This window comes from Podarcis bocagei (genome assembly GCF_964188305.1).
Source record: "Podarcis bocagei genome assembly, chromosome: 5".
Taxonomy (NCBI): domain Eukaryota; kingdom Metazoa; phylum Chordata; class Lepidosauria; order Squamata; family Lacertidae; genus Podarcis; species Podarcis bocagei.
In genome coordinates this window covers 102,206,474-102,231,129 of record NC_138129.1, presented here as the reverse complement: position 1 = coordinate 102,231,129, position 24,656 = coordinate 102,206,474, and the positions used below count along the sequence as shown (strand labels likewise).

The following is a 24,656-nucleotide window of genomic DNA, read 5'->3' as shown; positions in this document are numbered from 1 at the left end:
GTGGGTTAAACCACAGAGCCTAGGACTTGCTGATCAGAAGGTCAGTGGTTCAAATCAACACAACAGGGTGAGCTCCCATTGCTTGGTCCCTGCTCCTGCCATCCTAGCAGTTTGAAAGCACATCAAAGTGCAAGTAGATAAATAGGTACCGCTCCGGCCGGAAGGTAAACAGCGTTTCCGTGCGCTGCTCTGGTTCGCCAGAAGCAGCTTAATCATGCTGGCCACATGACCCGGAAGCTGTACGCCGGCTCCCTCAGCCAATAAAGCGAGATGAGCACCGCAACCCCAGAGTTTGCCACGACTGGACCTAATGGTCAGGGGTCCCTTTAGCTTTACCTTTTATGTTTCAGAAGCTCAAATGGGTTCAGCCAGAAGTCAGGTATTTAGCGTTCCCAGTGTCATACTGTGAAATGCCCTTCCAGCAGAGATTTGGCAAGCACCCTTGCAGCTGGTTTTCAGATGTCTTTTTAAGACACTTTTGCCAACAGGCCTATTCAGTTGTTTAAAGTTTATCAGGCTGAGTTGGTCATTTTTAGCAGGACATTAGCCTGGAACTTTGAGGGGGCCCTTCCTCCTCTGGAGTTGGTCTCCCAGCCCCAAGTGGCAGTGCTGCCTTCCCTGGTCTCCTGAACTTAAGGGGATAATTTCTCCATCAACCGCCTCATTATTTGAAATTTGCCAGAGAAGCCCTACTGAAGAGTTCCATCTTACAAATGCTTAAAATGTTTTTCAAGGTATCTACGAGGAAAAACACACACATGTGTTGGGTTAGGCATCATGTTAACATCTTTGAACCATAACCAAGAAATGAAGAAGAAGAAGAAGAAGAGTTTGGATTTGATATCCCGCCTTTCACTCCCTTTAAGGAGTCTCAAAGCGGCTACCATTCTCCTTTCCCTTCCTTCCCCACAACAAACACTCTGTGAGGCGAGTGGGGCTGAGAGACTTCAGAGAAGTGTGACTGGCCCAAGGTCACCCAGCAGCTGCATGTGGAGGAGCGGAGACACGAACCCAGTTCCCCAGATTATGAGGCTACCGCTCTTAACCACACCATCACACAGGCTGAGAAAAGCAAAGGTTCTGCAGATGTGAGACAGATCATCGGAGCCTCTAGTTTAGTCATTTTCCTGGTTGATGAACTTCCACGGAATCCTCTCCCAAATGTTACTGATGTTTGGAAGCCAGAGCTTTAAACCTGCCCCATCTCCCCTAAATAAAGGAAACAGCCTTCTGTTTGCAATACATGATGTATTTGACAATTTGTTTAAAACCCCAGAAAAGTGGAATGCAACATTGCCTGACCCTCTATAAAACTCAGAGATAAAGAGCAATCCCCTTCCCGTCTCAGATTAAAGTCAGTGTTTTAAGGCACTCTGCAAAGCCCGCTGGCCTCTTCCTTCCCTGTTTCCAGTCTTTTCAAAATGGCAGAATACCTGATTTTTCTTTCCAAAGTGACTTCCACATGCTCCTGCTCCTATAAATATCTCTGGAAACTGGCAACATCTAATACTGCAGGTGTAAAACACACACACACACACCACAAAGGGAGAAGGAAGAAAACTGAGGGTGCAAGGGCAGAGGCAGTTTTAGAGTATTATGACCAGTTTGGCTGCACTGGACACCACACTGCACGGGGCACCACCACAACACTGTAGAACAGAGCCCCAAGAGGCGGGGCTGCCAAATTTTAGTGACATGCTGGACAGCACTGAAATTTGAGAGCCCAAAGTCTGCTATTGGTGAGGGCGATCCAAAAAGAGCAGACAAAGGTATGAAAGGAGAATCACATTGAAAGGAATAGATTCAACCCTCTTTCTCCAACCCCCTCAACTGATTTAATGGAAGTTGTATTCATAGCCACCAATCCTGTTGAAAAAGGACAACGACAAGGTTGAAGCTTAAGACAACAAATAGCACATGTGAGAAAACCATCCCTCCCTATGTATAGCTCTCTGTTTCAGTACAACCACCCCCACCCTCCGTTTTTGGTAGACCTTTCATACTCAGGAGCTCACCTGAGGAGGGTGCATGTGTCTCTTAATTGAAAAAAATAACTTTAAATAAATAGATCAAATAAATAAGCTGAGTAAGTACCCTTCAGTTTAAAGCAGTTCATGTTCAAGTCCAGAACACAAAGTGTGCTTGCTTCCCTGATGCACAACATTAAGATAAGCACAGAATTTGGCATGGAGCTATGCAGAGTGGAGTTGTGGAGCGCTGCTTTCTCTGGGCTCATCCACACTTCCATTTACCCTGCCGCTCCCCCACCCCTGGGAAAACCTGTGGGTTAGCACTGAATTGGAACAAACAGCCGTTGGGTTTTCTGCAGATGTAGTGCTAAAAGAGCAGGCTTCCTGGGGGATGCAGCAGGGCAGAGGCAAAACTACTCAGACCTGTGCTTGCTAAGCAGAGGACAAGTGTGGGATAAGCCCAGGGTCCAGCACAGGAACAGCTTTCTCGCAAAAAGGGCAAGGCGTTTTTAGCAGAGTCGCTGCCACATAGCTCTGAGATCTGTGAGAGCCAAGGGGGAGGCTGCTCTACTCTTGAGGCCCCAGAAGATGGATCTGAAAAGTCCATAAGGGTTTACTGGCTCTAGTGGTGAAGGCAGACCGCCCAGCCTGCTGCAACAGATGTCTTGGGGATGTGACTCCTATGCATCCACCCTGGAGGCTGGAGCTCCTTGTGCAAAGGCACAGGTGTGACATGCATTTGCACAAAAGGCAGCTGGGCACTGAAGAAGGTTAATGTCCAGTTTCAGAGCTGGAGAAAGTTTGTGAGTCCCCATTCTACAAACAGGCTCTATTTTTATCCCTGAGAGATGTTGGATCCTTTCGAAACAGCCTTCTGCACCCTGGTGCTCTCAGCCTGCAGTTTGGACTATAAGCATGTTGCTGGAGATGATGGAGTTTGGTCTAAAACAGCAGGAGCACATTGGGGGAGGCTGCTTCAAGAAGATGGGGGAACCATTTCAAAACAGACATGGCCAACTGGTAAGATTGCATACATTTGGTAGAGGCAACGATTACAGGTTGGTAGGGTCCAGAAAGTCCACTTAACTGACCCAAGGTGCATTTGCCACACAGTTCCCTGCAACTTAACCCACTGAATCCAATTTATAGCAAGTTGCAAGCGGGATCCAGTAAAATGTTCTAAGATAGCCCGAAGAACTGGGGAAAGCAAAGACTGCCAAGGCTGCCAGCCCCTAGGAAGAAAGTTGGAGCAGTGCAGGCAGGATGTTTTATTGTGCCAATGGCTGTTGCTGGATAATGTGCACAAAACTTAGCAGAGTAGAAAGAAAGCTCATTCTCAGCCATAGTTTTTGTCTTCTAAGGTGGATAGTGGATAGCGGCTGAATCATATAACTGAAAAGCCATGAATTCATTGGTCTAAAAGTCAGGCTTCCTCAATCTCGGCCTTCCAGATGTTTTTGGCCTACAACTCCTATGATCCTAGCTAGCAGGACCAGTGGTCAGGGATGATGGGAATTGAAGGGCCAAGGTTGAGGAAGCCTGGTCTATAAATCGTCACTGAGGTTGCAGCAGTTGGGGAGGAGTGAAGGGGCCACAACTCTAATAGTGTGCACCAGCACACTGAGTGTTCACCTTTAAACTGTCATTTATTTAGCTATTGTTTAAAAATACATGCAAATGAGGCCATTATATCCAAGTTAATGCTTATATTTTTATGTCTATATAAATTCCTAACCAATACAACCTCAACATTAAGGAAAAAATTGACAACTTTATAGTGCTAAGCTCCTTGCTCTCTTCCAGCCTCATTGCAGACACCAAAAACACTTTCTTAAAACAACAACAGCAGTGCTTCCAAAACCTATTAAGGGCTAGGAACTATTGAGAATGCAAAATGTGCCCATTTTGTACATCCTTAATGCAAAATAATTTAATCACAAGAGAATGCTCAACAGTTATGAAATGAGGGGAGCATTAGTTTTTAGAAATAGCATTGTCCTATGCACAGGTGAGAATTTGGAAGGGGTGCTGTTTAACAGAAAGGCTTGCATATTTACATTGGCAGATATCAGCCCCATAAAGATCTGGTTGGCTGTTTTCAATCAATATGTAGTATCAGTCATTTTCACCTCTTTGACTGTTGGCCATAGTCTTTTGGCTTTCCATTCCCTCTAAAGATGCTAGTCTTTTTTTATATGAGAAAAAGTAGGGGGGGCTTAATGAAACCCACAAGCCACCTTGAGTCACCCCAATTTTAGCCCAATCATGCTTTCTGAAGCCTTTAGAAACAGGAGCTAAGGGGGCCAATGAAAGGGTAAGGGGTCAGGCCTTCTCTTGCCCCCAATGTAATCTGAGAACTGGCCTGGTACCTTCTCTGCATTTTTCTTGCTTTCCTAGGACTCCATCCCATTCTAAATATACCCATTTCCTGGGATCTTCTACCTATTGTATGTCAGAACAGCTGACCCAGGCACTGCCAGAGACCCTTCTGATGACCCACTAATCCAGTATCTGAACCAGTTGTGCCAAATGTTTCAAAAAAATGTTTTTGTTCTTGACAAAAAGCAGCCTGGAGTGGGGGCCAGTTTTGACTTGGGCCTGAAATTAGCTAGTGGGCTACACACCTGCATTCCTTCACAGCTGGGCATCACACTCAAACAAAGACTAAAGTGCTTACAATATTAGTCCCTGCTTTGAACATCTTGGGCTCATTCTCCCTGAACATTCCCTGCACCTTAAGTTGTATCTATTGAGTTCCATGCTCTCGCTCACCCAAGAAGCAGGGAGGTCCTGCAATGTGCCTAAGAGGGACCTCTTAAATCACCACCCCTGATTGATCTTCACTTGAGCAACACACTTAAAATACACACACAAACACTTTTTAGTTACAGTATCTCAAACAGTGAAGTAGCTTGAAGTAAAGTCAAGTTGCAAGGAAAACAGATACCAATTATCAGTTTTGCTGGCTAAGCCAAACTTGAAGGCCCCAACCCGCCCTCCCCCCTCTGGGCAAGTTGGTGTCAACCCTTGCTCAAGGTGCCACTAAAATCTGAAAGACCAAATTCCACCCCGACACGGCTCTCCAGGGTATATTTGCCATGTAGCTGGCAAACAACCTCCAACCTTCCTCACAGCTTTGGAGGTGGTGGGGACTGCCAAGCAACTAGCAGGCAGATCTCTGCCTACACCTGCAGGTTCAAACCCTGGAGGCGGGCCATTCCTCCTGCCCAAAGGTAGCACAACACTTATCATGGCAAGTGGGATTGTTGGAATAGCCATGTCTAATGTACACAACACCACTTACTATACTGCACAGATGTGGGTTCCATCTTTTATATCCCAAAGCCAAGTAACAGGACATCAGTATTAGTTGTCAATCAGATCTCTATTCTACTGCACCAATGCATGTTTGCTAGCTTGCATTTCTGGCCTGGGGACTGACTGTCTGCAAATCTTCAGTGGGGACAGTTTTTGGTTTCTCACACAGGCCTTTTAACGCTGCCAGGGACAAACAATATTGTTGTCCATCTTCAAAAAGAAACAACTGCTGAGAAGCAGCATTCTGACCAGGAGGACAGGACCATGTAAAAGAACAAGCATTAAGCACATGATAGCCAGAAAAGGGAACTGGGGCGCATGCCCACCTCTCTCCTAATGAGTTTCTTCAATACACCAAAAAGGCTCATCTGAGGGATCAGACCAAAGGCCAATCTAGCCCTGCAGGTTGTTCCCCCAGCCACAGGTCTATGGGAAGCCAAGGAGCAGACATGAGGGCAACAGCCCCTCCCACTGATGCTGCCCAGCAACTGGTCTTCAGTCCAATGTCTGTGCGAAGCCCACCGAACACGGCAATTTACTCTGTGCTGGGTGAAAAAGTGCCAGTCTCCCATTCTTCTGCTTAATTGGATGGGTCTTGGATTGGAGTGTTGTGAGAGAGGAAGAAAGACTTGCCATCCCCCTGGGGTCAGATCCCTCCTTCAGGGGATGAGGCCACAGAGCTGAAGTGGGAGAGGAATTTCTGCAAGAGGACCTAGTTGGGCCAGGATGTCTCCTGCCTGAAGATATGCTGTTGCCCTCTTCTACCTCAGAAGCCTTTGTGGAACCTCTGTACTGCTGAGGCCATGGTTCAAAACAGAACAACTTCTCATCACTTTCTCTACACCATACATAATTTTTGACCCCTCTATCATGTCCTTCCTTATGTCTTTCTTTCATGTAAATAGTCCCAAATGTTGTAAGCCTTCCTCATGGCAGAGTTGCTCCAGTCCCCTGATCATGGCTGCCCTTACTTTAAGTTAGATATTCAAGTACCAACATTTAGGGTGTGATTGGGGCGGGGTATTCCATTCACTGTTCCTTTCCTTTTCTGCAATGTTGTTTATTTTCTTTTCCCCAGAATTAGGATAATTAATTTTAAATGAGATATTTTATAAGAAAATATATATTTAAAACTGCACTACCTTTCAATAAGCTGTTCTATTTTAATTTTCAGAAACAGCAGAAAATAATAAAACTCTCCATTCAGCTTTTTGGGAGGCCATTATAATCCTTTGTGCAGAACATTTCCAGGAAGAGTTTGTCCTAGTCTTTCAGAGCATTAGGCTCCTCAAACAGTCACTGGTTTGCTGAGGTAATGGAAATAGCAGTTGCTCCCAGCCAGGGCCAAGCAAAGGCACAGGTCTTGAGAATCCACACAGGCTGGGCAGGAAGACTTTGGTTACATTCCCCCAATGTTATTTATCAGAGATGAAAACATGGGCAGACTATCACGGATGAGGACACATGATAGCCAAAGTTGTAGGGCAAGTGTCAGGGAGATAAAGCTCAGGATGAACTTAGGCTTGTGAGAAAGGTTAAAAACAACAACAAGGAGCCAGTCTGGAGCAAGTGGAAGAACAAGAAAACCATAGATCAGTTGAATGGAAATGTTAGTGGGAGGCAGGGAGAAGATGGGACTGCTCAACTCCCACGTCACCTCTGTCTTCTCCCAAAAGTGAAATTCTGCCCAAAATAAAAAGATAGATGAAATAATTAAGGGAATTATTACTCAAGATGCAAACAGCAACACCTAGCTGCCCTAAATGGTTCCAGGGTCACATGAGCTGCATTGCAGAGATAATGCAGTGGTACCTCTGGATGCGAACGGGATCCGTTCCGGAGCCCCATTTGCATCCTGAAGTGAACGTAACACACAACTGCACAGGTCGTGTTTTGCTGCTTCTGTGCATGGGCGTGATGTCATTTTGAGCATCCGCGCATGTGGCAGCACAACCTGAAAATTCTTAACCTGAAGCATATTCATCCCGAGGTATAACTGTATCAGAGTCCCTGTAATTTTTGAGACTTATTGGAGAACAGGTGGCATGCTAGGTGACTGATGGCGGGCAAATTCCCCCCTTCTGAAGATAGCGACACAAAGGGTGATTGATGGCAAGTTCACTTGGCATCAATGCTTAGAAAAATTCTAAACAGATTATTAACAGTTGGTCTGTCTTTTAAAAAGCACAATGGTTACAAAGAGCCAGCAAGAGTTCATGTCAAGCTAATTTCATCTCCTCCTTTTGGGCTGCAGCTAATGGCTTGCTAGATCAGGGGTGCAGATGTGCACAAAGTATCTTAACGATTTTTAACAAGCTCTCTCATATTTTGATGGAAAGCTAGGTACTGTTCCCAAAGAGTGCTCTTCAATGGGTCATCAACCTAGAAACCCTCAGGGTTTCCCTAAACCCAGTGCTGTCCAATGTTTGCTCATCACATTTCCAAATGACACTAAACTGAGAGTTCTTGCTAATACTTAGATGCAGGAATCAAGGTGATCTTGGCAGGATCTGGGCCAAAACAAGCAAAACCAAACAAGCAAAATGAATTTCAACAAAAACGAATATGAAGTTCTGCATTATGGTAGGCTAACTAAGGTGCCCAAATAAAGGATAGGTGATACCTGGCTTGGCAGCAGTACATGTAGAAAGGATCTAGGGGTTTTAGTAGCTAAACATGATTCAGCAGGATGAAGTGGCAGCTAAAAAAGCTAAGCTACATCAACAGAAATATAGTGCCCAGATCACGACAAATACCCCTCTATTCTGCTCTGATCAGACCTCCCTGGGCACTTCAGCTGAAGAGCTGAGTGAGGAACCTGGAGACTAATGAAATCATAGCTCTAAAAGAGATGGGACTAGATGAAGAACTCAGTGGAAAATGTATCACTCTTTAGGAGTGCCAATCTCTGTTCACTTGAGAATTTAAATTCTTAAGGCCAGTAGCTGACTACTTGCAGAATTATGGTGGGAATCCACAAAAAGGCCCCATGTGCTGTGCTATTATGGATTCTGCAACCAGTTGTTTGTTATACAGTAATTCACAACATAAATCTTCAACTTCTGTTCATCTCTCATCTACATTTTCTATCTGAAGTAGTATGTTCACATTATTCTGGGAGTTAATGTCAGTAGTTTTGATCTTCTACAAACTTTTCTACACTAATTTTGCTCAAAAGCCTTTTAATGCTCCATTTCCACAGTTGGAGAACCAAAAACCAAAGCTTGGAGCTATAGTCACTGAGGCACTGTGTTCCTCCTCCCAGTTTTCCTGAACGGGTGTTGGCTGAGAGTCAGCAACAGAGCAGAAAGAGAAGTAAGCTGACTGCACATCTCTGGAGATTTCACAGGAGCTAAACTCCATAGGTTCTCTTCCCTTTCCTGCTAGGACACCATCGCCATCATAAGCAAAGATGCTACCAATCTGTGGTTCTGACAAATGCTCAAGAGAAGTTCCCATTACCTTCCAATCTTCATTTATCCTACATAAAATCAAAAATTCCTCCTCAAATATGGGATGATCTAATAATACTTTCCTTAACTACATTAAATATGGGAAAGGAATAATTTTCAGAAAACCTTCCCTCTATGTCATGCATTTCCAAATAGTGTTGGACAAGGACTTGGCAACCCCACTCAGCCATGAAGGTAATTTCATGATCTTGGACAAGTCATACTCTCTCAGCCTAAGCTACTTCACAGAGCTGTTGTGAAGACAAAATGAGGGAGCCATGTATGCCATCCTCCGTTCCTTGGAGGAAAGTGGGAAATAAATAAATAAATAAATAAATAAATAAATAAATAAGTAGGTCAGTCAGTCAGTCAGTGGCATCTAACCATGTGAGTTTCTGTCCAGCTCTGACTGTCCATTAACAAGATAACGCTTTTGCTCCAGGTGGTGTTCTTTCTCCCAGTCTTTTCTCCACCATGAGCAAAACTGTCACTGATTGGGAGGATATGGAAAGAAGTAGTGTTTCCAGCATTACCCATTTTCCTTGTTCAATGGCAATCTCAATCTTCCTATGGCAGAAACAACATACCAAGATTGTTAGAATCCAACCCGCCCCCGCCCCCCAAACACTGAGCAATATTGTGCCTGGGCTTTTCTGGGTGCCAGATATAACCCTTTCCCACTGTGCTGGAGAAACATACTGTGCACAGACAATCTTCTGAAATACAGATTAACTGTGCTTGGATAAAAAGCAGAACTGGGGATGGTGTGTGGTTTTTCATTTTGTTTTGTTTTTAAGTGTAGCCAGTTGATTTGCCTTGCATTTCACCCACAGCATAGAAAACTATGGCAGAACTCCTACACTTACAACTACTTGAAACACACTGAGAAACATGCAAAAGGTCTGAATCCGATGAGGCCGAATCCATGAGCCCCAGAAAGAGGGAGAGCGGGTGAGATGATTGGTAGTTCAAAATGTGTTTTAGTTCAGCACCATGGAGAGTTCCCTCGGGATAAAGCTGCACTTTCTACAAATGTGAAGAAGCTTAACAGACGGCATTCTTGTCCCCCCCTTTGTAAACATTTTCTTCCTTCTAATGAGCAGGTGATAATATTGATTATCAATCAAAAATGCATAGGTATCATGTTGTGGGAATATGCCATCCCTTCCTGTCTTAACCCAAAGAGCAGGCATTGCACTGAATGTCTGGCAAGAACAGCCTCCAGGACTACATCTGGTTGGCTGGGAAGCAGCATTGGCCACAGGCACTGGAAATCAAACTCTGGATCTCTGTGTTTCAGCCTCTTTCCACATGAGAACACACTCAAAGTGTGAAACAACCTAAATCTTCCGAAGTCCATACGTCCAGCTACTCTACTGTGGCCTAGCACTGGCCATTGCGATCTCACGCTGTCTTGAAGAAGCCCTCTTTGCATTTGTATCGCAAAAGGCAGGTGAACACAGAGGTCTTCTTTGGCTCAGTTATCCATGCCAGTGGTGGCAAAAGCCCTCATTGATACCATCAAGTGTATTTTTTATTTGGGTGGTATCACTACCAAAGGCGGTCCTCTTTTGGGTCTCCACATAAGGACCTGGGCATCATTGGCATTGGGTTTCACTAGTGCATTTGGTGGGATGGGTTCCATTCTGCTCAAAATTTTGGGCTGCTCCTGCTGAGTCCTCCCCACTAGCCGGGCTCGCTTGCCCAAGAGTTGCATGGGATCAACTTCAATGTCCACTCGCATCCTCCACTTTATAGTCTGCAAAATAATTTTTTCCTTGGTGGTCATATTCATGGCTACTAGCCACGTCGTAAAGCTTTGGTCCCGTTTGATCCTGGTTAGTAGTGGCACGTTGCTGTCACTCACAGGAACAGCCCACGTTACGCTGGGGTAGAAATTGTCATTCATACTGACGGAGAACCTGGAGACCTTATTGGTGGGGCCAATCAAGGTCACTGTTTCTGTGGTGTTCCCATACCAGGGGTAGCTCACTCCATCAGAGTCACTGATGGCTTTTACACGCCCTTCTCTCAAGTCTGGAAGTTCCCAGCTTGACCTAGAGGGGCAAAGCAAAAACAAAATAAAAACATGGGTTAAGAGCTATATTAACAGTTGCTAAGAATGTTTAAGAGCAAGAGGGAAGAGGGGGGAAATAGGAGGGCAAGGGGAATGAAAAACTAAAAATACAATAAAAGGTATAGAAAAAATACTAAAAGTGAGTCCTATGCTTCAGGCTGGATTTAAATGTATTTCCCAGGCCTGGAAAGATTAAAAACTACCACTCTGAATGGCAAAAGAGTTGAAGTAAAATGATGTACAACACTTCAGCAGCAGACAGCCTTCTAAGCAAATAGCTTTGGCTAGTATGTATTGATTGTGACACAACCTTCTCACATAGACAGCATCCCTTCACTGGCAACTTTTGCAATGATGCCACTGAAGCAGCAGGAAGCTGACTCTGCCCAACACTTTCAAGCACGCTAATACATCAACCTTTGGGATTCCAGTAGGAGGGATGGATTTAGGTTTGGATCCACTTTTATCTATCTACCCCATTTCACAGTATGAGAACAAAGGGAACCCAAGAGAAAGAGAACAGGGATAGCAATTACTTTAGTGCTACACCAAGAGCATCGTTAACCTGTCCCCTTCTAATTGAACTGCTGCTAATCACTCTTCTGGTAAAGTGTAGTGCTGCTCTTTGAGATACTACGTCACTCTCTAAAATAGGGATAAGGAACCTGTGGCCATCCCAATGCTGTCACCATCCAACTCTCATTAGGTCAATTGCCAGCAATGATAGGAGTTGTGCTCCAGAAACATCTGGTGGGCCACAGATGTTTTCTGCTCTAAAATCTGACCTTCACACTAGGGGAACATAGAAGGCTATGCAGTAGATCTATGAGAACCCAACAGGGAGCACCCGCAAGAGCTTCTAAGATGCAGGTTCTCACTCTCACACATGTGCATACCTCAATTTCTACCCCATTCCGTTGTTCACTTAAATAACAAAGAGTCTTTCAGCACCTCCAATATTAATATATCTACTGTGGTAGGATCTTACTGCAAACTGAAAAGCAAACATTGTTCTGGAACAATGTTCTTTGGACAGATGAGACCAAAGTGGAGATGTTTGGCCGTAGTGCACAGCACCATGTTTGGTGAAAACCAAACACAGCATATCAGCACAAACAACTCATGCCAACTGTCAAGCACGGTGGTGGAGGGATGATGATTTGGGCTTGTTTTGCAGCCACAGGACCTTGCAGTCATTGAGTTCGCCATGAACTATATACTAAAGTATTATAGAGTCAAATGTGAGGCCATCTGCCCAACAGCTGAAGCTTGGATGAAATTGGGTCATGCAACAGGACAATGATCCCAAGTACACCAGCAAATCAACAACAGAATGGCTGAAAAAGAACAGAATCAAGGGGTTGCAATGGCCGAGTCAGAAGAGTGGGCCAAAATTCCTCCACAATGATGTGAGAGACAGATTAAGTCCTACAGAAAACAATTAGTTCAAGTTATTGCTGCTAAAGGTGGTTCTACAATTTTAAGACCTTCTAAAGAACAATGATTATGCCCTTAAGTGCAAAACCACAGAATTCAAAGAGGGTGTACTTTCTTTTTCCCATGATTGTATGTTCTATGCTGAACTGCCTTTGAACAACTGTTCAGAAACTTTCAAAATGTGGTGAGCAATTTATGACTGGGAAGGAGCCTTGGGCCTATCAGCAGCAATCTATGTCAGGGAAGACTTCAAAATACTAGTCTTGACCTTTAAATCACAAATAGCCTTCATTCGATTTAAGGATCAACTCTACCTTTTGCATGGAGGCCACGTTCCCCACAAATGTCAAGCACAATGCCTTTTATCTGGTGGCAGTGTCACTGGGGAACTCCCACAATGCAACTGCTTCCCCAAAGAACCTTGCCAGGGCTGCCACAGTCTTTACTATCAGAAAGGGGGGGGGCAGGAGAGGGTGACAATTAACAAGCTGGCAAAGGGTTTCTTTTGTAGAATCTGTCATACATATGTTGCTACTATCCCTCAGCTCCTCATATGGGGACAATCCATTGACTTCTCTTACAGAACCGCTGTAAGGATTTCTGAAATAAAAGTACAGTACAATGTAAAAATCAAATATCATTATGATTGCTGATTAGGAAGGATAAGAGCTCAAGAGTATCAAGTTATTCCAAATCATCATGAGGCCCAAGACAACCACATGAAAAGGAGCTCCAAAGTGCTGTTGAGTCTTCTAGCACCAGGAGGTCATTCACTGCCAGGACAGAACATTCACTTTCCTGATGCTACACTTAAAGGGGGACATGTAGCTTTGCAGTGGTTGGCACAGCAGTGCACTGTCCAAGGAGAAGGGTGCCTGGTGACATGAGGACAGGTGCACTCACCTGCCCAGGTGGGCTCAATTAGCACTGCTCACAAAGGACCATGTTGCTGTAGGTGTTGGAGCATCGAAAGGGGAGGGGAAGAGACACCCACAGAGAAGTAGCTGAGGGCCAAGCTACAGGAGAGGACAGAAGACCCGCAACTCACCAACCTCTCCCATTTTCACTTTTACTTGAGAGCTGCAATTTCCTCCCTGGGTTTGCTGCGATTTGGGCTGCTTGGCCCCAGAAAACTCTAGGCAAGGAGGAGCAGCCTTTGCCCAAGAGAGCAGCTAAGGACGGTGCTGCTCCCAAGGGCGCCGTCCCACCCCGCCCCCAGGCCGAGGGGGTGCTCTTGCTCCCGGGGCAGCCTCGGCCGGCCCAGCTGTCTTCCGCCGCGGCGGCCTTTCCCTTTGGGGTCCATGAGCGGGGGGGGGGGCAGCCATCTTTGTGGGAGGGCGCAGGGTTCCTATGGCGACCCGGTGAGCCCCCCCTCTTCCCGGCGCCACTCACATGCCCAGGTCGCTGTAGGTGTTGTAGAACTCCATGTGGTTGCAGGCCTGGATCCAGCCCACCACCCAGGTGTGGCGCCGCGGGATGGGCGGCATGAGGACGCGCGCGGCGGCGCGGAAGTAGGGCGTCCGGTAGCGCAGCACTATGGGCGAGGTCTCCTCCAGGGCCGTGGCGCCCGGCTCGATGCACGCCGACACGTCCGACACCACGATGTGCTCCCGCCGCACGCGCGCCTTGCACGCCACGCTCTGCAGGCAGCCCATGGCCCGGACCCGCCGCCCCCGCTAGCCCGCCCGCCCCCCGGGGGCCCCGCCGCCGCCCCCCGCCCGCCGCTGCCCCCCGAGCATCGCAGCCCCCCGCCCGCCCGGCGCCTCCACCTGCTCGCCGGGCCCGCCACTCGCCGGCGGCTTCCTCTCCGACGCCGAGCAGGGCGCGCCGGGGACACGTGTGAGGGAAGGAGTCACGTGAAGGGAAGGAGAAGCGGGTCAGAGCAGCGGCGCCCAAGCGCGCAGGGCCGCCGCGGGGAAGGATGCTGGCGGGGCGGGCGGCGGCTGGGGACTCCCCAAGAGGCGCGGGCGGAAGCCGAAGGGAAACACCTGTAGCCTTGCACCGGGGGCTGTTGGATGGGTGTGTTCGCCATTGTTTATTAAATTTCTATACCGCCCTTCATGGGAAGATCACAGGGCAGTTTACAGTATAAAAGGAACAACACACACATGACAAACAAAACACACCCCGCTCCACCGCGCCAAAAGACACCGTTTAAAAGGCCATAAATTGTTTCATGAGCCAAGGCTTCAGAAAAGGGGAGCGTTTTCACCTGGTGCCAAAGACAGTAAGGAAGGTGCCAGGTGAGCCTCCCTGGGGAGAGCAGCATCCCACCAATGGGCAGCCCATCCTTGTGTTGCGGCTCTCCAGACCTCCTGGAGGAGGCACACCAAGAAGGGCTTCCAAGGATGCTGCTGGCAGGGTCTGGGCTGATTCAGATGGACAGAGGCGGTCCTGGAAGTATTGCGGTCCTGAGCACTTCAAATTGGGCCTGGAAACTAACAGGCGGCTAATCCGGTCAGGCCATGTTCGGTGTAATATGCTCAAACCATCTTGTCCTGGTGAACAATCTGGTCACCAAATTCTGCACAAGCTGAAGGCAAGACAGCGGTCCAGCACTTCCATTGCCTTACCTGCAGATGTATAGGAGAAGCGGGGCTGTGTGTCATTAGTATATTGGTGACAAAACTCCAGATAACCCCACTCAGCAGTTTCATGCATATGTTAAATAGCATGGGGAATAGAATCAAATCCCAAGGATCTCCACACTGAAGACTCCACAAGGCCAAAGAGCACTCTTCAAGCCTCCCTGTCTGGAAGAGACCATCCAAGTAGGACAGAACCATCACAAAGTGGCACCACCCATTCTGCCACTCCAGAAGGATACCATGGTCAATGGTAGTGGTTTTCAACCAGTGTGCCGTGGCACCCTGGGGTGCCTTGAATGGTGGTCAGGGGTACAGTGGGCAACCCTGGCTTCTGTCCCTCTTTCCTTCCCTCCCTCCTCTGAGGCTCTCTTGCGTCTCTGCCCCCCAAAGGCTGGCACAGCTGTTTGTGGCAGCAGCCCTGGCTATAAGCTCTGTAGGTGAATGGTGCCTCTGGGGCTGGCCGGGGGTGCTGGTTGCCAGGAACTGAGGCAGCCTTGGAGTACGCCAGCAAGGGGGTGAGGGAGCCCAGCCAGCCAGTCTGCCAGTCCTTGCTGTTGGGAATGGACAGCAAGTCCCAGGCCCCCGTGGGGCAGTGTTAGGAGCCACCTCTCTTTTGGGCAGGGGGGCAGCTCAGAGACCAGGGGTGGTGGCAGCTGCTGCCCAGAGGACTCCCGAGGAGAGGAGGCTGAGGGAATACTCCCCAAGGGAGGGTTTTTGAAAAAGGGTGAGAGGCTGCCAGCTCTGCAGGCAAGGGGGGACATAACAGCTCCTGAGCCCCATGGGTCAAGGGCAGAGGTCGGCAACCTAAGGGCCATGGGTCGGTAGCGGTCCACAAGGCTTGTCTAACTGGCCCATGGTGACCCATGCCGCCCCCCCGCTGCCCTCTCTTACAGCCGCAGTGCGGGGACTGACTTCTGGGTTGATGGTGCCTGTGCGCATGCACATGGGCGCTCCTCCGACCCAGATGTGTGCTGGAAATAGCGTGTGCGCAAGCATGCGGTACAGAGAAGCACTTGTGCGCATGTGCACATGCTATTTCCGGCGCACTTCAAGGTCGGAGGAGCGCCGGAAATAGTGTGCGCGCACATGCATGGGCGCTCCTCCTACCCGGAAGAGCGTGCGTGCGCACACACTCCGGCCCACCCTCCAACAGATGGCGCGTCAACCGGCTCATCCTCCAATTAAGGTTGCCGACCTCTGATCAAGGGAGCTGTGGACTCAAAAAGCTTGAAAACCTCTGGTCATTGGTATCAAATGCTGCTGAGAGATCAAGGAGAATTAGCAAAAACACGTTTCTCCTGTCTCTTTCTCAACAGAGGTCACCATACCAAGGAACCAAAGCAGTTTCTTTGCCCAAGTTGGGCCTAAACCCTGATTGAAATGGATCTAGAAAATCAATTTCCTACAAGAGGCCTCGGATCCAGTCCACAAATACCCATACATAAACCTCGCCCAAGATGAGGAGATTGGCAGCTGGCCGGTAATTACTTAGGATTTTTGGAATGCAGGGGGGTTTCTGGAGGATTGGTGTTACCACGGCCTCCTTCAAGCAGGCAGGGACCAGCCCCTCTTGCAAAGAGCCATTAACCACCTCCCTGGCATGGCCAGCTGTCCCCTTCCTGCTAGTTCTTATCAGCCAAGAGGGACAAGGGTCCAGAGTGCAAGTGGCTACCCTGATTGCTTTTTTTTTAATAAGTTATTTATTAAAGTTTAGACATTGCAAAAAGAAGGGGGGAAAAGACAAAAGAAAAATATAAACAATAAACAATTACAAAGCCTCAAAAACAAAAATAAATACAGTAATACAAAACATCAACCATACAAAAGAGATAAAAAAAGAAAACAAAAGCATTAAAAAAAACAACCCAAAAGAGAACAAACATACAAAGGAACCCCATATTTTCATATCCTTATCTTTCATTTGCTTATTTCCTCGACTTCCTCACACCTCCTTTTTTGTATTCTAGTTCAATTAATTGTTCCAGCAAGTCCTTTCCCTCTTTCACAAATTTAGTTTCATAACTTAACTTAACGCAATTTTAGACTTAAATTTACATCTTTACCCAATATCAATCTATTCATACTTAATTCTTTATAGTATTTCTACTAAAGTCATATAACTTCTTTCCAGCATCCTTCTAACATTCATTAATTTTAGAATATTTCTGTAAATAAACTTTAAATTTTTTCCAGTCTTCTTCCACCGACTCTTCTCCCTGGTCTCAGATTCTGCCAGTCATTTCCGCCAATTCCATGTAGTCCATCAGCTTCATCTGCCATTCTTCCCTGGTAGGTAGGTCTTGCGTCTTCCAGTGCTTAGCAATAAGTATTCTTGCTGCTGTTGTGGCATACATGAAAAAAACTCTATCCTTCTTTGGCACCAATTGGCCCACCATGCCCAGGAGAAAGGCCTCTGGTTTCTTTAAAAAGGTATATTTAAATACCTTTTTCATTTCATTATAGATCATCTCCCAGAATGCCTTAATCTTTGGGCATGTCCACCAAAGGTGAAAGAATGTACCTTCAATTTCATTACATTTCCAACATTTATTATCGGGCAAATGATAAATTTTTGCAAGCTTGACTGGTGTTATGTACCACCTGTAAATCATTTTCATTAAATTCTCTTTTAAGGCATTACATGGCGTAAACTTCATGCCAGTGGTCCATAACTGTTCCCAGTCAGCCATCATAATATTATGTCCAACATCCTGTGCCCATTTAATCATAGCACATTTCACCATTTCATCCTGAGTATTCCATTTCAACAGCAAGTTGTGCATTCTTGACAAATTCTTAACTTTAGAATCTAACAATTCTGTTTCCAGCTTTGATTTTTCCACCTGAAAACCTAGTTTTTTATCCTGATTGTATGCCTCCATTATTTGATAATAATGAAGCCAATCTCTCACTCTGTTTTTTAATTTTTCAAAGCTCTGTAATTTTAATCTGTCACCCTCTTGTTCCAAAATTTCCCAATACTTCGGCCATTTGGCCTCCATATTGAGTTTTTTCTGGGCCTTTGCCTCCATAGGTGACAGCCATCTTGGGGTTTTATTTTCTAACAAATCCTTATATCTTATCCAGACATTAAACAGTGCTTTTCTTACAATATGGTTTTTAAATGCTTTGTGTGCTTTGACCTTATCATACCACAAATATGCATGCCAACCAAATACGTTATTGAATCCTTCCAAATCCAAAACATCCGTATTTTCAAGAAGCATCCATTCTCTCAGCCAGCAAAAAGCGGCTGATTCATAATAAAGTTTTAAGTCTGGCAGGGCAAATCCACCTCTTTCTTTAGCATCAGTTAAAATTTTAAATTTTATACGAGGCTTCTTGCCCTGCCAGACAAATCTGGAAATATCTCTCTGCCACTTCTTGAAACAGTCCATTTTGTCCAAAATTTGCAGTGATTGAAACAGAAATAACATTCTTAGCAATACATTCATTTTTATCACAGCAATTCGGCCTAGCAACGATAGCTTCAAATTTGACCATATTTCTAAGTCTTTTTTCACTTCAGTCCAACATTTTTCATAGTTATCCTTAAATAAATTCACATTCTTAGCAGTCATATTGACCCCTAAATATTTCACTTTCTTAACCAGTGTCAGACCTGTCTCCCTCTGAAACTTCTCTCTCTCAATCACATTCAGGTTTTTCTCCAGAACTTTAGTTTTCATCTTATTCAGCTTAAAGCCTGCTACCTGGCCAAATTCTTGAATCAATTCTAATACTCTTTTCGTACTTGATTCTGGCTCCTGTAAAGTCAATACTAAGTCATCTGCAAATGCTTTCAGTTTGTACTGTTTAGCTCCCACTTGTATACCTTTAACCAATTGGTCCCTTCTAATCATATTTAACAGAACCTCCAGGACCGAAATAAAAAGCAATTGAGAGATTGGGCAACCCTGTCGTGTTCCTTTCTCAATCTTAAATTCTTCCGTCACTACATTATTCACAATTAATTTGGCCTTTTGTTCTGAATAAATTGCACCTATACCATTTCCAAAAAAATTACCAACCCCCATCCCCGATAAATTCTTCTTCATAAAACTCCAAGAAATATTGTCAAAGGCTTTCTCCGCATCCACAAAAATCAGAACTGCTTTGGTATTAATCTTTAGTTGTAGCTTTTCTAAAATATGAATTATGTTCCTCGTATTATCAGACAAATGCCTGCCCGGGAGAAAGCCCGCTTGGTCTTTATGAATTCCTTCTGCTAACACTTTTTTAAATCTTTTAGCCAAAATATCTGCAAAAATTTTATAATCCACATTAAGCAGTGATATGGGGCGGTAGTTTTTAAGTTGCGTCTTTTCGGACTCTGATTTTGGTATAAGTGTAATATATGCTTCTTTCCACGACTCAGATGCCCTTTTCCCTTCCAATATTTCATTACAGACTTCCTTTAATGGTTGTATTAACCATTCTTTCAAAGTTCTGTAGTATTTAGCCTGGAGAAGAGGAGGTTAAGGGGTGATATGATAGCCATGTTCAAATATATAAAAGGATGTTACATAGAGGAGGGAGAAAGGTTGTTTTCTGCTGCTCCAGAGAAGCGGACACAGAGCAATGGAGCCAAACTACAAGAAAGAAGATTCCACCTAAACATTAGGAAGAACTTCCTGACAGTAAGAGCTGTTGGACAGTGGAATTTGCTGCCAAGGAGTGTGGTGGAGTCTCCTTCTTTGGAGGTCTTTAAGCAGAGGCTTGACAACCATATGTCAGGAGTGCTCTGATGGTGTTTCCTGCTTGGCAGGGGGTTGGACTCGATGGCCCTTGTGGTCTCTTCCAACTCTATGATCTAGAAGTCAGTCAATCCGGTCCTGGAGATTTACCTAATTGCATATTCTGAATGGCCCCTTCTACTTCCTGATCCGTTATTTTGTAATCAAGCATTAATTTATTTTCTTGAGAATTTTTTTGTAATCCATTTATTTCCAGGAATTTATCAATGTCCATTTCATTCTGCTTTTCTTGTGTATATAATTGTTTGAAATACCTCTGGAAGCACCTTCTAATTTCAACTGGATTCTGTATATTCTTTCCTTCCACTTCCAGATTCGTAATAGTATTTAATTTTTGTCTTTTTTTCAATTGCCAAGCCAGCAGTTTCCCACACTTATTTGCCGATTCAAATGTCTTTTGTCTCATCTGTTTAATCTTCCATTCTATTTCCTGATTCATCAATTTCATATATTGTACTTGGTAAAGCTTTATTTCTTTTAATATTTCCTGGGACTTTGGTTTCGCTCTCAGTTTCTTCTCTCCTTCCTTTATTTTTTCCAAAATTTTATCTTTTTTCTCATTTTGCCTTCTCTTCTTAATTGCATTCTGTTGTATCAAAAAACCTCTCATTACGGCTTTACTTGCGTCCCAGATTACTCTTTTTTCCACTGTAGTGTTCATGTTTATCTCAAAATAATCTTTCAAGGTTTTTTGGGCCTTTTTAATAAATTCATCATTCCTAAACAAAGAGTCATTCATCCTCCATCTGAAGGAGCCAGTTGGCATTAATTTCATTTCCATCTTCACTGCATTATGGTCAGAGCTAGTCTTTGGGCAGATTTCAGCCTTGCTGATCTTTGGAGCCAGTCCTCTAGTTACCCAGATTTGGTTGATTCTTGTCCATATCATTTTTGCCTCCGAGAAGAAAGTTCCCTCTCTTCCCAGAGGATTCTTCATTCTCCAAATGTCAATTAAGTCCAAATTATCAGTCATGTCAAAAAATGTTTTTGGTAATCTTCCATCCTTGGTGATTGTTTGTCTTTGCGCCTTATCCATATTCGTAGATACAACACCATTCATATCTCCCATCAAAATCATATTGTAATCCATATAGTCCATCAAGATTTCATGTAACTTTTAAAAAATTCCGATTTCCCTTCATTTGGTGCATAGATGCCTATCACCAAAAACCTATCTCCTTGTAATTGGATTTCAATTGCTACCAGTCTTCCTTGTTCATCTTTGAAGATAAATTTAGGTGATAGGTTCTCCTTTGCATAGAGAACCACTCCTCTTTTTTTAACTTTATCTGATGAAATAAATTCTTGGCCTAATTTCTTGTTGCTTAATAATTTCCTGTGTAACCTTGTCACATGCGTTTCTTGTAAACAAATTAAGTCCAGTTGCAAATTAAGTCAGACCTAGCAGGGCAGCAGTTGAAGAAGGAGCAAAAAAGGTTTTCTTGTGTGTGTGTGTTTCTTTGTGGCTGATTAGCTGTTCTCCCTGTGCAAAGGTCAGAGGGGGCAGGGTTTCTGTTGAGGCAGGGGATTAGCTGTGGGAGGAGCTTATCAGAGCTAGCAGGGCAGTTTGATCCATCTTTTAGATTTAGGGGAGCTAGTCTCAAACGTTTGTTGGGGGAGGCCTAGGGTTTTTTTGGGGGGGAGTTATTTGTCCTGTCTTCACGCTTTTTATGATGGAGGACCGCTGTAGCCACCCCCAATGACACGTTCTCAAGATGGAGGGGGAGGGAACAGCTGCAGTCGCCTGCGGTTCCTGCGCAATGTTTGCCATCTTGCCAAAGATTGCAGGCAGCTTTACCTGCAGCAATTGCATGTTGATTGCCCTCTTAAAAGACAAAGTCCAGCAACTGGAGGAACGTGTAGCTACGCTCCAAAGAATTAGAGAGCTGGAGCTCTTCTTGGAAGCAACAGAGCACACCGTCTCCACCAAGGAGGAGACAGGGGACTCCCCTGAGAAGGAGGCTAGTTCACCAACACAGGTGCCAGATATATGGAGAAACGTGACTCAAAGAAGTAGGAGGCCCAGGGTTCGCTCTGATTGTTTAGAAATACACAATCGCTTTGAGGTCCTCTCCCCTAGCATGGAAGACGAAGAGCAGACTCCATTTGAGGATCTCTCCCTCGTTACAGTCAATCAGGTATATGAAGACGAGCAGCAAAGTCAGTCCTCAGGGAATGTGCAGGCGACCTTGGAACGGACAGCTCACGGAAGAACCCAGACCAAACCTAAGAGGAGGCGTGTAGTGGTGATAGGGGATTCCCTACTGAGGGGAACAGAAGCAGTGATCTGTGGGCCTGACAAGATGTCTCGGGAAGTGTGCTGTCTCCCCGGGGCTAAGATCCAAGATGTAACTGAACGACTGCAAGGAATCATAAAACCCACTGACAAATACCCCTTCCTCTTGGTTCATGTGGGAACCAATGACACTGCAAGCAATAGCCTCCAGAAGATCAAAAGAGACTACGAGGCTCTCGGCAGGAAATTGAAGCAACTAAATGCACAAATTGTCATCTCATCTGTCCTCCCAGTTGAGCGACGTGGCGCAGGGAGAGAGGGAAAAATAGTGGAAGTGAACAGCTGGCTTCGCAAATGGTGTAAACAGGAACGGTTTCGATTCTTAGATCACGGACTACAGTTTCTTGAAGATGGACTTCTGGCAAGCGATGGGCTGCTCCTCACAATGGTTGGGAGAAATGTTTTTGCCAAAAATCTCAGAAACCTCATCAGGAGGGCTTTAAACTGACTAATGTGGGGGAGGGAGACAGTGCTCCTGAAGGTAGGAGTCTATCAATTGATGAAGATGATCATCCAAATGTCATAGACCAAATGGAGCAAACAGCACGCAGACCTAGTGGTGGGAGGAAAAAATCCTTAAATAAGAGACACGGGGGAATGATTAATGGACTTCAATGTCTGTACACTAATGCGCAAAGCATGGGAAATAAACAAGATGAGCTTGAGCTCTTGGTACAGCAAACTAAATATGACATAATAGGCATCACTGAAACCTGGTGGGATAAGTCCCACGATTGGAATGTAAAAATGGGGGGATACAATCTATTTCAGAGAAACAGACCAGACAAGAAAGGAGGAGGAGTGGCGTTATATGTCAGGTATGTGTATACCTGTGAAGTGATCCAAGATTTAGAACCTCAAAGCCAAAGTGAGAGCATTTGGGTCAAAATTAAGGGAGAGAAGAATAACAGAGACCTCATTATGGGAGTTTACTATAGATCCCCAAGCCAAACGGAGGACATAGATGATGCCTTCCTGGAACAGATGGCCAAGCATGCAAAAGGAAGGGAGATAGTAGTAATGGGGGACTTCAATTACCCGGATATTTGTTGGATGTCAAACTCAGCCAAGAGCATAAGGTCAAACAGATTCCTCACTGGCCTTGCAGACAACTTCATTGTCCAGAAAGTGGGAGAAGCAACAAGAGGAACAGCCATTTTAGATCTGGTCCTAACCAATGTTGATGACCTGGTTAGTGGGGTAGAAGTGGAAGGATCATTAGGCGCGAGTGATCATGCTCTCCTGAAGTTTACTATACAGCGGAAAGGAGCAGCCAAGCATACTAGGACTCAATTTCTTGACTTTAAGAAAGCCGACTTCATAAAACTTAGGGAAGAGCTGAGTGAGATCCCATGGACAGTAATACTAAAAGGAAAGGGAGTTCATGATGGCTGGGAGTTTGTTAAGAGGGAGATAGTAAAAGCACAACGTCAGGCAATACCAATGAGACGGAAACATGGAAGGTGCCTAAAGAAGCCAGGGTGGCTATCTAAAGAACTTTTAACTGAGTTAAGATTAAAAAAGGATGTGTACAAAAAATGGAAAAGGGGGGAAACCACCAAAGAGGAATTCAAACAAATAGCCAGCTCGTGTAGACACAAAGTCAGAAAAGCTAAAGCACAGAATGAACTCAGGCTGGCTAGAGAGGTTAAAAGCAACAAAAAAGGCTTTTATGGGTATGTTCATAGCAAAAGGAAGAACAAAGAAACAGTGGGGTCACTCAGAGGAGAAGATGGTGAAATGCAAACAGGGGACACAGAAAGGGCTGAACTCCTCAATGCCTTCTTTGCCTCAGTTTTCTCCGATAAAGAAAACAATGCCCGACCTGAAGAATTTGGAGCAAATGATTCAGCAGAGGAAACACAGCCCAGAATAACTAAGGAGATAGTACAAGAATACTTGGCTAGTTTAGATGTATTCAAGTCTCCAGGGCCAGATGAACTGCATCCAAGAGTATTAAAAGAACTGGCAGATGTGATCTCAGAACCACTGGCAGTCATCTTTGAGAATTCCTGGAGAACAGGCGAAGTCCCGGCAGACTGGAGGAGGGCAAATGTTGTCCCTATTTTCAAAAAGGGGAAAAGAGAGGACCCAAATAATTACTGCCCAGTCAGTCTGACATCAATACCAGGGAAGATTCTGGAGCAGATCATTAAGCAAACAGTCTGTGAGCACCTAGAAAGGAATGCTGTGATCACCAATAGTCAGCATGGATTTCTGAAAAATAAGTCGTGTCAGACTAACCTGATCTCGTTTTTTGACAGAATTACAAGCCTGGTAGATGAAGGGAACGCAGTGGATGTAGCCTACCTTGATTTCAGCAAGGCATTTGACAAGGTGCCCCATGATATTCTTGTAAAGAAGCTGGTAAAATGTGGTCTTGACTATGCTACCACTCAGTGGATTTGTAACTGGCTGACTGACCGAACCCAAAGGGTGCTCATCAATGGTTCCTCTTCATCCTGGAGAAGAGTGACTAGTGGGGTGCCACAGGGTTCTGTCTTGGGCCCGGTCTTATTCAACATCTTTATCAAGGACTTGGATGATGGACTCAAGGGCATCCTGATCAAATTTGCAGATGACACCAAACTGGGAGGGGTGGCTAACACCCCAGAGGACAGGATCATACTTCAAAACGACCTTGACAGATTAGAGAACTGGGCAAAAACAAACAAGATGAATTTTAACAGGGAGAAATGTAAAGTATTGCACTTGGGCAAAAAAAATGATAGGCACAAATACAAGATGGGTGACACCTGGC

The 24,656-nt window shown here is 45.2% G+C and overlaps 1 protein-coding gene across 2 annotated transcripts; it reads right to left on the bottom strand.

Moving 5' to 3' along the window:
• Positions 1-973: 973 nt before the first annotated feature.
• FAM78B (family with sequence similarity 78 member B) lies at positions 974-13,915 on the bottom strand. Of its 2 annotated transcripts, none has more exons than XM_081193340.1 (2): positions 13,647-13,915; positions 974-10,797 (listed from the first exon to the last, which is right to left on the bottom strand). In XM_081193340.1, the coding sequence occupies exons 1-2, from the start codon at positions 13,907-13,909 to the stop codon at positions 10,275-10,277; spliced, it is 786 nt and encodes a 261-aa protein (XP_081049466.1). In that variant the 5' UTR covers positions 13,910-13,915; the 3' UTR covers positions 974-10,274. The 2 variants fall into 2 exon arrangements, with proteins under 2 accessions (XP_081049466.1, XP_081049467.1); XM_081193341.1 differs by lacking the exon at positions 13,647-13,915 and adding an exon at positions 12,569-12,724.
• Positions 13,916-24,656: the final 10,741 nt, after the last annotated feature.

What these genes read in the sequence shown, in the direction of transcription:
- FAM78B (XM_081193340.1), bottom strand. Translation starts at nt 13,909, where the DNA reads ATGGGCTGCCTGCAGAGCGTGGCGTGCAAGGCGCGCGTGCGGCGGGAG. An exon ending in ACCTACAGCGACCTGGGCAT is followed by an intron (nt 10,798 to 13,646) that starts GTGAGTGGCGCC and finishes TTGCCCCTCTAG; the next exon opens with GTCAAGCTGGGAACTTCCAG.